This window comes from Ictalurus furcatus, chromosome 10 (assembly GCF_023375685.1).
Source record: "Ictalurus furcatus strain D&B chromosome 10, Billie_1.0, whole genome shotgun sequence".
Taxonomy (NCBI): Eukaryota; Metazoa; Chordata; class Actinopteri; order Siluriformes; family Ictaluridae; genus Ictalurus; species Ictalurus furcatus.
The window spans coordinates 25,179,345-25,192,373 of NC_071264.1; the positions used below are offsets into that span (position 1 = coordinate 25,179,345).

At 36.8% G+C, this 13,029-nt stretch overlaps 1 protein-coding gene across 1 annotated transcript; it reads right to left on the minus strand.

Annotated features, from left to right (window-relative positions):
• Positions 1-400: 400 nt before the first annotated feature.
• Positions 401-10,198, minus strand: bco1l (beta-carotene oxygenase 1, like). Its single transcript, XM_053635550.1, has 11 exons — positions 9,934-10,198; positions 9,038-9,166; positions 8,077-8,206; positions 7,845-7,992; positions 7,593-7,758; positions 5,296-5,507; positions 3,507-3,776; positions 3,321-3,426; positions 3,084-3,178; positions 2,429-2,540; positions 401-2,328 (listed from the first exon to the last, which is right to left on the minus strand). Exons 1-11 carry the CDS (start codon positions 9,995-9,997, stop codon positions 2,165-2,167), a joined length of 1,596 nt encoding a protein of 531 aa, XP_053491525.1. The 5' UTR covers positions 9,998-10,198; the 3' UTR covers positions 401-2,164.
• Positions 10,199-13,029: the final 2,831 nt, after the last annotated feature.

Sequence of the window (13,029 nt, forward strand, 5' to 3'; positions counted from 1 at the left end):
CAAACTTTTTGGTCAAACAACCCCAAATGGACATTGACCTCCCTATTTTTCTTCATTGTTAGCACTCTCACTGCACATTACATCCAGAAGAAGCGACATCCACACACTTAAACACAGTTAAACTCAGTCAGTCGCTCAGTCTTTCTCAAAAATGTCCGCTGTCATCGTGATTGTTGTCATGATCTGCGTCTTAAAATAGAAAACTCTGACCTTACATTCAAACGTATCTACTAATCTAGAAAATCCAGAAGGCTGGTACACTAAACAGACCTTTTGATAGGTTTGAAGGCAACATTAGAGGGTTGTTGTTTTTTTTGTTGTTTTTATTGTTATTCAAACAATAACTGTAAGAAATTCTTTTGTGTTAGCTACCTTGCTAACATGGCTAGAGAATCAAAAATTTCTTTGATGTATGTTTCTGTACTATATCCATTTAATATAAGGGTAGCCTATATGAGGTGAAAGTGTGTCAGTAGCATCTTTTTGCATTAAAATACATACATTACATCTTCTTGTTTTGTTTTCTGCTCTGCATTGCTAGCGTGAGGGTGCCTTAAAGTGGACTGCTAAGGTGCTTGGCGTCTTTGTCTCTGCGTGAGATTCGATTTCAGTTAGACTTTTGGCACATTAGCAGATAATCTATACAAGTCTAAACTGTTTATGATATTAAACAACTGGTTACTTTCACTTTAGAATAGTGCTGGCTTGTACCTCAGCGAGTCATTTTTGGTGTTTGTACTTTATGCATTTGAAAAACCAACACACACATACACACACACTTGGGTTCATCACACAATGACTTTTGCAATAAAAAATATTAAATCTCATCTCTTTAATGAACAAACAGGAACATGAGCACGATTAAATAACAGGGTATCTGCAGCTTTGAGATCATGATATGTAAGGTCTTTAATAAAGACTTTTTTTAAGGCAAAAGAAAAAGAAAAATTAAGGCAAAATGGTTTAAAAACACATATTAAATCATTTCTAAGTCGGTTTATAAAACTGAAGATGTCAAAAATCAGTACTAACAAATCAAGTCCACTATACGGCTATTTGGATGCCTCTGGAAAAATGTTTATTTTATTATAATATACGTTTATGTATATTCTTTTTGTAAATAGTGTTAATACATATATTATAGATATAGAACATACACAAAGAACATATGCTTATTTATTCCAAATATCCTTCATTAAAATACAGGTTGAACTGCTTAAAATGCATTGTGTAAACCAACACATCCAGTGATAAGATTGAATTAAACTTCATAAGGAACTTTAGGGATAAAACATTTTAAAGAAATGATCCCTATAATAAGCCCTATAATTTTAAAGAAATGATCACGTTGCTTGTTCTTGGTTGTTTTGTTTAGATTCTCATCAAACATGACCATAAATGCACCATTGTTTTCTGCCCTGGTAAGGGTTTTTTTAATATATATATACTGAGCCAAACTGAACCTGGTGATGTAGGCAGTCTTGTCTCATCCACAGACAAGGTCTTGACAACTGCGGAGTCGGGAAACGTTGCTTTAAAAAGTAGTCGATGTTGTTAAAAATATACGAGTGATGATTCGCCACTGTCCGCAATACACAGATAACCTCCGCTTTCAGTGTTGGCGTAGAGCCACAGATTGCTGGAAGTTGTTGCTTGTATATGGTAGCTGGGAGCAATAGAGAGCAATAGGATTTTGCTGACAAGCTTGTACATATTGCTTGTGCTTTTCCCGTTGCAGGTGCGATTCCATGGCTTTAACACCCATAGAGCCAAGTTTAAAGCGTTTCCTACAAATGCTACAGTGGGCTTCCAAATCATTTCCTGATACTGGATTTAATCCATCCGAGAATTGATTATTTTCGAGCCACTTGCTGAAAAATTTACATTTCTCCATTTCTTGACGTCCACGTCAACGCATCCCGTACCGCTCTAGCAGCTCTGTTAGCGTGCAATTCATTTACCATAATAATTGCCATCCAAAAACATGTTTTCTGTTTCAAGCGTCTCCTCTGTTCACGCTCCAAAATTTAAGACGATTTTAAGACTCCACTATTTATATTTCATATTTGATTTATGACTTTTTATGGCCTTAAACTGGTGAAAAGGTTTTTCAAGGACCTGTGTGTACCATGAACAACCGTTTTTCCAGAAATGTTATTTGATTTTATTTTAGTTCAGTCTCCTGCGGGATGAAAATTCCATGGAGGTCCAAGTGAACAGTGGCGTCAATTGAGGCACGAGCGATCTCCTTGAGGGTCTTCGCATCCAGCACCAACATAAAGGGTGACTTTTTGGGATTGACTGAGACCACAGATGACAAGATCACACCTAAAGAGAAACCAAATCTTGCCCTTATTACACAACTAGAACTAGAATTCATACGTATTTGCTCGCTAAAATGTATATACACTGTATTCAAGATGTTTACCGTCATCCTCATCCACAGCACCCGGTGATGCCACAAACTTTGGTTCAGATGGGTAGCAATCCTCTTCTGTCCACTCAAGGTGTGTTTTGGTATCCACGTCCACTTTTGCGATCTGCAAAGTTGTTACCATCAAGCTCAAACTAGAGATATGCATTGGGACTGGAAGGCAACAGAAACGTCATGCAAGGAGGAGGTTTTAACATAAATGTGGGTACGAGGAAGCTGTCAGATATTAACATGAAATGTTCATTAACATGACCATTATAATGGTCCTACTTGATTTACAGTGTTCATTCATTCATTCATCCTTAGTAACTCCCTGGTCAGGGTTGTGGTGGTTTACAACCCCAATTCCAAAAAAGTCGTGACGCTGTGTAAACTGTAAATAAATGTAAATAAAAACAGAATGCAATGATTTACACAACGAATCAGTGCCCCTCTACACCATCAGTGCCATCGGACAACCACTGATCAGATATTGGGCCTCGTTTATCAACTGCTTTGTAAAGTTATGCATAACTGTTTTTATAGGCAAAACTGAACAAAAAATTCCTGTCAGATTTACAACATACATTGATAAATGCCAATTTACGTTTCGTGAACTATATCTACACAAAGTTTGAGATATAGGGTATAAAGTTTAAGTGCATATTACCTTGTTTGCTTGTGGTGACCAATCCATCATCGAGCCATAGAAATATCTGTACTTCTTTCCGTTGTATTGGTAGTTAATGGAAGGTAACTCTAAACCTGTAGAGAAGCCAGACAGACTGCTCTGCACATCTGATTATCCAAACATGAATATACAGTAATATATCATTACTGCTAGTGCTGTTCTAGCTGCTTGACTAATGAAACTACTTCAAAACAAATCAAACATTGTGATTCTAACCCTGAAACAGTGTTTCTGGAGTACAGTATAAGGAACCGTCCATCTGGAACACTGCTGTAGCTGATGTGTCCTCTAGCCTCACAAGGTTCTTGCCCAGTGGATTTCCCTTTAATGCCAAAACAAGAAAAAGTTTGAGACAAGTATTGAACAATTAACAGGCATATTGTTATGGATGATGATTATTACCTTGAGGTCAGCATTGACAGGGATGACGAATCGCTGACAGACTGGTCGAGAAAAAGCCTTACTCGTCTCAGTGAATTTCGGTGCCTCCTGCTTCATGTAGTCTATGTAGAAAAGGTCATAGAGACTGCTGTCTTTATATGAGATCAGGTCAAACACTACATGGCCATCCTCCTCGTAGGCATTGATGTGATGGAAAACCACTAACGCATCCCCATAGAACTTAGTGTTCACCGCTACCCCAGTCTTCCTGTTGATTACGTGGAACAGAGTCTGTGAGGAAGCAAACAAAAAAGATAGTGTATAAGTTCAGCCCCAGTGAATCTTTACAAATTGAGCAGTGTTACAATGTGGAACTGAACTGGACTTAACTTGGGTTTCGGGTTAATTTGATTTACACAATATGTCTAACATTTAGGTTTTATTTTTTTTGTTGTAACAAACATTCCCCTCCTTGTCGATACTTTTTGGCCTTGATACAAAGCTCTATCTGTACATTTGGAAGAAATCCAACACTGCTCATCATTCTGAGAATGAAGCATGGTGGTGTTATCAGTTGTGTTACAGGATGCTTTCATCAGCAGGGACTGGGAAACTAGTCAGAGTTGAGAGATGGATGGATCCAAATACAATTCCATATGAAAACCTGTTCCAGTCTGCAAGAGAGGATCACCTTCCAACAGGACAATCAGAAAGTTTACATGGACAACAATAATCCAATATTAACCCGATTAAGACGATACTCTGATTAAGTAACTAGCATGTAAACAGCAATTTTTTATCACCTTTATCCGACTAAAGTCATACTCGAAGTAAACACAAATCGAATTAAGACGTGTGGAGTACTCGTGTATTGATGTGTATTACAGACCTGTACACACCTTAATCACACTATTAACGTCGTGTGGGAGTTTTCACCGCATTTTGCGACAGGACACGTGCACACATGGCAGTGCTCAACCATTTTACGGCAAACGAGAGCACGGCTGCGTCCGAAACCACGTACTTACCTGCTATATAGTAGGAGAAATACATGTATCTCTATATACTATATAATAGGTAAGTACGCGGTTTGGGACGCAGCCCACGGCTTCAACCAGTCATCTATTTGCACGTATAGCATGACAAATAATTAACTGCACTTGAAGCTTTTGTAAAAATCAAAAATGAAACATCCAAAACTGTATACGGTTCCATAAGGAAGACGAACTGTATGTCGATACGTGAAATTCTGGAGGGAACGTCGGACGGCGGGGCGCGGTGACGTAATGACGTGTGCCGTTAATCGCTCTATGTTCTATAACTGTAACACAGGAACATGAAAGGAGTATTCTAAAAGTGACTCATGTAAACACCTTAATCACAATATTGTCTTATTCAGAATAAGGTCAATAATTAGATTACTGCATCCATCTAAACGTAGTTACTGATTCTAAGCATAATACATGCTGCTAAAGCTACAGTGGAGAGGTTCAAAACCAAGACCTTAAATATTCTAGAAGGGCCCAGTCAAAAGCCAGACCTCAATTTGAATAAGAATCTGGGGCACAGACTTGAAAGTCACTGTTCACCAATGGTCTGCAGCATGTATTCTGGGATATGCTTCTGTCACCATATAGTCCCAATTAAGTCCGTTTCAGTTCCAAGATGCAAGACGACAAAATGTGGAAAAGTTCAAGGGGAGGGGGATACTTATGTAAGACACTATATCATGAGACAATGACAACAACTATAAACTGATCAAAACAAGGGATCAGTAAAAAAGAAGAAAATCAATCAAAGTTTTGCTTACAACATCATCTTGGTCATAAAAGAGGCACTTGCCCCAGGTGGTTCTTCTGAAGTAAGCCGTGGCCAGTCGGATAATGTCCAGCTTGAAGGGCTGCTCAACGAATATGATGTAATTTTGTGTCATCCCAAAGCTGTGGTAGTAGCTTGGGTAGAGTTTTGAGCGGAAAGGAATGGAGCAGATCTGTTGCAGATTCTTCAGTGCAAGGTTTGTTTCTATATCATATAAATGAATATAATATATAAATGATTTCAATTATATAAATGTAATGATTTAGGGTATAACTACTATATATATATATATATATATATATATACATATATAGACAGATAGATAGATAGACAGATATCTTCAACGGTCACTATAATGTTTTCTTTTTTTTGTTTTCAGATTTAATTTGAACAGTTTTATTGAATATTTCTGATTTCTTCTGTTTTTGTGTATATCTCATACTAAATATTTTAGATCTTCAAATGAAATACAACATAAAACAAAAGTGTCACGATTGCGGAAATGGACGCACTTGCAGATTCAAAGTTTAATAAGAGTTCAAACCAAATACAAACGACACTAAGCATATGTGAGCAAGGGAAGTAAACAGAAACCAATACTTAGGACGCGAGAGCATAACGGGACAACCTGGGACAACCAAAGCCAGACACTGAGTGCTGTACAAACCGTGACTAAATACACACAGGTGCTCATTAACCAGGATGAGAGTCAGGTGCGGGTGGTCATGTAACCGTGATGCAGAGGTGCAGTGGATGCTGGGAACTGAAGTCCATGGTACCTTCCGGAGATTCATAACAAAAGGCAACCTGAGTAAACACACTATACAGTTTTTATTTATTTATTTTGTTATTGAAGCAAAAAAAAAAAAGCTTATCCAACATCTATAACCAATGTGAAAAACTATTTGCCCCCTTAAACTTAAAATCTGGTTGTGCCACCTTTAGCAGCAATAACTGCAACCAAATGCTTCCGATAACTGGAGATCAGTCTTTCACTTACTTCTAGGACTAGGATTTACTCCTATGCTTTGGATCATTGTCTTGCTGCATAATCCAGTTGCGCTTGAGTTTCAGCTTACAGACTGAAGACCGGACATTCTCCTTTAGGACTTTCTGGTAGAGAGGAGAATTCATGTTTCCCTCAATTAGTGAAATTTGCCCAGGCCCTGAAGCAGCATCCCCACACCATCACACTTCCACCAGCATGCTTGACCGTAGGTATGATGTTCTTTTTGTGGAATTCTGTGCTTGGTTTACGAAAGATTTAATGGGAGATCTGTCTTCCAAACAGTTCCACTTTCGACTCATCAGTCCACAGAACATTCTCCAAAAAGGTTTGAGGATCATCAAGGTCTATATTATTTAGAGTCCCAGAACCTCTGAAATAGCTTTGTAACCCTTCCTAGATTGATGTATTTCAATCACATTCTTCCTCCTCATTTCTGGAATTTTTTTCAACATTGGCATAGTGTGTTATTGAGTAAGACCATTTAACCAACTTCATGCTGTTTAAAAAGTTATATTTAAGTGTTGATTTGATTGAACAGGGTTTGCAGTAAATAGGCCTGCTTGCGTCTAGTCCAGCTGAACCCCATTATGAATGCAGTTTCATAGACTTGAGGAATTAGCAAGAGGGCAAATACATTTTCAAAGCTTTTTGCTTCAATAAATAAAATTATCATTTAAAAATCGTCTTTTGTGTTTACTCAGGTTGCCTTTGTTTTTATCTTAGATTTTGTATTAATTTCTAAAACAATTTAGAATGAGATATACAAAAAACAGAAGAAATCAGGATGAGGGCAAATATCATAATATATCATCATCAACAATCATAATATATATTTATGTACTGTATGTATGCATAATTATTTGCATAATATATGAAACATTTTAGACTTACATATTAAATATAAATAAACCTGAACTCATAAACTTTTAATATCTTTAAACCATTTAAATTTTCAATTACAATCAAGCCACTCAGTATGAAATAAACATCTCCATACGAGTGATTATAGATTTTTAAATCTGTTTATGTGCAGCGTCTGCCCTGCAAACCCCTTTGTATGTTTTTACTATAGAAACGACGACGGGTAAATAAATAATAATAAAACCTGTGATTTGCCTTGCAGCCAGAACTACTGTCAGAGCTGCTGTTATAGAAAACACCTTCTGACCCATCAGAATTTTTAAAAAATCAATAGCACTATGATATGAAATGTGCTTACAGTAAATTCATTAACACCGATCAATAACGATAAATAATTAAAGAGACAGTTAATTACATACTTCCGTTGTCCTTTATATCTGATGTAGTAGCAGGCACCTTGAAGATGACATATTTGGGTCCGCTCATAGCCAGGATAGCAGTGCCCATGTTATAGGTATTTCCCTCATCATCATAGTGAGGGTGTGCTGTTGCCAAGTTCAAGGAAATATAGTTTCTGTAATTGGCCTGAAACAGTACCAGATCCAGACATCATGTGATGCTGGCAAAAAAAAAAACAAAAAAAAACAAGAAATTATAATATTTGCACTTACTCTTCCTATAGTGTCAAGAGTCACTGGGTTGATTTGGTTGATGTAGTTTATTTCTGATGATGTGTAGTAATCATCTCCATATTTTATAATGCTCACAAGGTTGTTGTCTGTGAAATCTGGAATGCTGTTGAGCAGGTATGTGAAGGCTCTGAAAAAGTGTTAAGAATTCTTAAATCAAATGCATCCCTTTTCTTGGCAAGTAAAATTATTCTTCAAATAAGGGTTGAATTACTTTGAGAATATATTCTTGCAGGGATCTGGGTAGACCATTGTCCCAAATTCTGACACCACGATCCTGTTGGCAGCAATGTTTTTCTTGTAAGTATCACTTCTGAGGAATTTGCTTCTGTAATATACATCACCTGGGGAAAAAGAGAGGCAACCAAATGACAATTGCTTTTTTTCCTCATATTTGGACGAGTAAACATTCGATCCTCTTTGAAACAGTGCCTTTTGATAATACATTATCCAATGGCACATACAATTGACATTTTGTAGCTATCTGTCTCAAAGTCGAAATGAAAGTGGACCTTTCAAAAGGATAATGATCCTAAACACATTAGCAAATCCACCAAGAACTGGTTCAAAAAGAAGAAATGGAGGGTTATGAAATGGCCTAGTCAAAGCCCGGATTTGAATCCCATTGAAATGTTGTGGGTGGCGGGGGGGATTTGAAACGGGAAGTACATGCAAGAAAACCCTCAAACATCTTGCAACTGAAAGAGTATTGCATGGAAATGTGGTCAAAAAATTCCAGCAAGCCTGGTGGACAATTATATATGTATATATAGGATACAATACTAGCTTCTGAGGCCAAGGGTGTACTTACTTTTTCTACAGACTAATATCACACCTATTGATATTTATGTTGAACAAATGATTGAAAAAGCTCATTTTCCTTGTGGTTTTGTTCAAGTATGTACATATATATATATATATATATATATATATATATATATATATATATATATATATATATATATATATACATACACACATACATACATACATATATATATATATATATATATATATATATATATATATATATATATATATAAATACACACACACACACACACACACACACACACACAACTAGTTTCGTTGCCATATTAGTTTCTTTCAGCATGAAACCACACAGTGGCACTAGATACCAGGGGATACAACACATTTATTAAGGGATTGACCTACCATGCTTAAACGTGAAACTGTGAATAAGAGACAATCCATCAAACCAGTGATTATAGGACGTATTCCCAATGGAGAAAAGGCCAGGTCCATTGCGTAGAAGTGTCCCCTGAAGCCAAGGTGGGATTGCACCTTCATGAATACAAAGTATTAGTCCATGATACTGAAAAACCAACTCCTCGCACACAATTTTACTATTTTACATTAATAATAACGGAGATATTAACACTAAGAAATAATACATCTGGAACTGTGCAGTGACCAGGAAAAGTATTAAATGCAAACCATTTTATATTTTAAATTCTTCTCATCCAGCTTCATGATGGGACTTCAAATTGGAAAAAATTCAAATAGGCCAAGCTTCTACATGAGCAAGTTCTACATGCAAACTACTTGTTTGGGGAAATGGCTTATGCAAAAGCTGCCTATTTAAAAATATATATTCACATAATATTACAGACTAAAATTATACATGGGCATTAGCTTCACTATTCACATTTGTCTTAGAAACTAATTTCAAACTTCAGCCTTTATCAAAATGTCTTTAAGACAATAAAAAACATATATTCAGCCCAGTGTGTTGAAACTTCAATAGCTTCGTTATTATTATTCTAAAATAGTAAAAATGTGGAAATCCTTTCTATGAGCAGGGGTGTACAAACTTATGTTTCATAGTGTATGTCTATGACTTATGTTTGCTCAAATATGTCATTCTGTTTCATTATAAACCAGTCAGTCTATCTCTGAAACTTGCATAAATGTGTACTGTCCCTTTGCACAATGAAATCTGAGACAAATAAAACAAGCAGTTGTATTACAGTTGCACCCAAGAGCTTTTCACTGCTTGTTATCTGAAGTTATGTCTCTAAAAAATATTAGCTGGATTATTTTCTGCTTACCTGACACCACCGCTTTGACCGGTTCAGGTGTCTCTGTGCCATTTCTGCAGAATATCGCTTCCATGATGTGAGCTGATTCTACTGAGGTTTGCTCGTACGGAGATATATCTTCATTTATCTTATAACTTTGACCCTTAGTACTCCAAACAGACAGGACATTGACCCTGCTTCCGTTAGCTCTGCCACAAACCTCTTTCCTGAGTTGCTAGCTTCAAGGTAATACATATTTAAGTAGTTCACAAATGGTATGCCCATACTGTATCCAGAGATGGAAAAAGTACTGAGAAATTGTACTTACGTGAAAATAAAGATAATGTGTCAGAGTCTTGATCAGTTAAAAGTGAACATATCCAGATCAGAAGTGTACCGTGAAAGTGAAATGAAAAAAAATCTGCTACCTTAAAATGTACTCATTTATTAAAAAAAGTAAAACATAATGGGCAAGTGGAAGGATCTGATTGACTTTGACGAGGGCCAAATTGTGATGGCTAGACTACTGGGTCAGAGCATCTCCAAAATGGCAGGTTTTGTGGGGTGTTCCCGGTATGCAGTGGTTAGTACATACTAAATTTGGTCCTCCAATATCACTGTCGTAATACATTAAACCATGTTAAGCGTTTTCTTTATAACAGTTTTCTATCAGGGAGAGAAAACTTAACGTGAAAATACTGTCTTTCTGCCGCTGTCTTAGCAGTAGATGAGCGTTTATGACAAGATAAATGTGAGAGAAAAATGGTTTTCTCTGGTCGTTTTAGTACATTAAGCCACGTTAAGCGTTTTTCACGGTAATCGTTTTAGAATATCCCCGTGTAGCTTCCCTGGGGAAGAGATGGCACCAGGATGCACTATGGGAAGAAGGCAAGCTGGCAGAGGTTGTGTGATGTTCTGGGCAATGTTCTGCTGGGAAACCTTGGGTCCTGGCATTCATGTGGATGTTACTTTGACACGTACCACCTACCTATACACTGTTGCAGACCAAATACACACCTTCATCGCAACGGTCCCTAAAGGCAGAGTCCTCTTTCAGCAGGATAATCTGACTTGCCTCACTGCAAAATTGTTCAGGAACAGTTTGAGGAACATGACAAAGAGCTCAAGGTGTTGACTTGGCCTCAAATCCCCCAGAACTCAATCTGATCGAGTATCTGTGGGACGTGCTAGACAAACAAGTCTGATCCATGGAGGCCCAATTTCGCAACTAATATGACTTAAAGGATCGGCTGATAACGTCTTAGTGCCAGATACAACATCACACCTTCAGAGGTCTTGTGGAGTCCATGTCTCAAGGGGTCAGAACTGATTTGGTGGCACAAGGGGAACCTACACTATATTAGGCAGGTGGTGCGTGTGTGTGTGTGTGTGTGTGTGTGTGTGTGTGAGAGAGAGAGAGAGAGAGAGAGAGATTTGTAACTTCTAAATAAAAGTATAAGGAGTAAAATGGTGTTTTTTTTTTGCTTTGTTTTTGGAAATGCAATTAGGTAGGAGTATTCCATTTCAATAATGAAGTACACCAAAAATAATACATAGAGTAATAAAGTACAATTACTCACGTATTACTCACCCTGTTACGCATGCTTAACTAATTTCAATTAAATATAATCACACCATTTACACCAGCTAGCACTGCAGAGAGCACAGTTTCGATAATAAAATATCACACGCTACTAAAACTCGTTTGGAAAACTTTCTTTCCGGAATGTTTTTGTTTGGATGTGCCTCCTGTCCATCATTTTATAAACACTTAATTTCATAGTCCACCTAAGACCCTGTGGTTGGGGGAGCTTCGTGAACAAGGACAGGAATCGTTCAACTATCGAATCCACCTAACCTTTAGAGAACTACTACTGGGGGAAAAAAGACTCATCTTACCCAATGCACCTTTAAGAGATAGGGTGACTTCAGATATATATACACACACACACACACACACACACACATATATATATATATATATATGTATTATATATATTATATGTGTATATATATACACATTGGTTTTTTTTTAATGTCCACCTTCAATAAGATTTCTTTGCATTAATTAAAACAAAATACCCCAACGCATGATTCATTTCTGAATTCCTCGAAGTGTTGACTATCTATCCAGTCATTTCCACTGATCACTAACCTCATGACCTTTGCATCTGTGTGTGAGACCATGCTGCGTCATGCATTTCTACTTACTTTTGACCTTGGAAATTGTACATTATCTGTGTGGCATAAGTTTTGTCTAATGCCAATCAAGGTGTAGATTTTACTCAGTCGATAACAGTGTCACTTATGTGAAATTACTGCTGTGTTCATTTGGATGCCTCAGTTAGTGTACGTTAAGGATACATTGTAGGTCATGATTTCTTTATCACAAACCAAGTGAATGTTTCGAGTCTTAATAATGGTGTTTAGTAATAAAACGTTACTGTTTTAATGTAGGAACTTACCTCCTTATTCATTATGTATAGGGGGCACTTCCTAACTACTAAATAATCAATGAAAGAGTGGTGTAATTCATCTGGATGCCAGGCAGAGTTACTGTATCCACCCCAAAGTTGATTATTTCCCTATAACAGCACGTCCTGAAGTCCTTTTTATTCCTATTACATATAACACAGCATTTGCCAATAACAATTTTTTTTAGTTCATTAATGAATGACACATTATACATTTACTATTTATAGTTACACATAATGTTGTGGAACGTCCAGTTAGTTCCTGTCATCATTTACATTAAACACCAGCCATTATTATTTCTCTTTCTTAAATTTAATAAGACAAAATAATACAGCTCACTATGTTGTCCTCTGTCCTCTGTCATGAAGACTTTCCTGTGGTGGAAAACATACTGGCACTGGAAACTCCCATCACAATTTCCATTCGACTTGATGCTCATAGATTTTATTTGGTGCATTCCGTTGTAGGCCTTTGAAATTTTAAACCAAATATTCCAAGAAACAAATGTAAGCTGTGTCATATGATCCTATAAAACTAAAGAAACACTGATAAGCGTCACCATATCAATGACTGTATGTTTCTTAGGCGATTAAGATTATGTGTTGTTTTAAATAACAATGTATTACATTTATTATTAGCCTTAGGTTATGT

Bases quoted from the DNA above. Each gene is read 5' to 3' on its own strand.
- bco1l (XM_053635550.1), bottom strand. From the start codon at position 9,997: ATGGAAGCGATATTCTGCAGAAATGGCACAGAGACACCTGAACCGGTC. The intron at 3,179-3,320 runs GTTAGAATCACA...GCTTCTCTACAG, and splicing joins TCCAGAAACACTGTTTCAGG to GTTTAGAGTTACCTTCCATT. The intron at 2,541-3,083 runs GTAATATGCACT...ACAACTTTGCAG, and splicing joins GGTCACCACAAGCAAACAAG to ATCGCAAAAGTGGACGTGGA.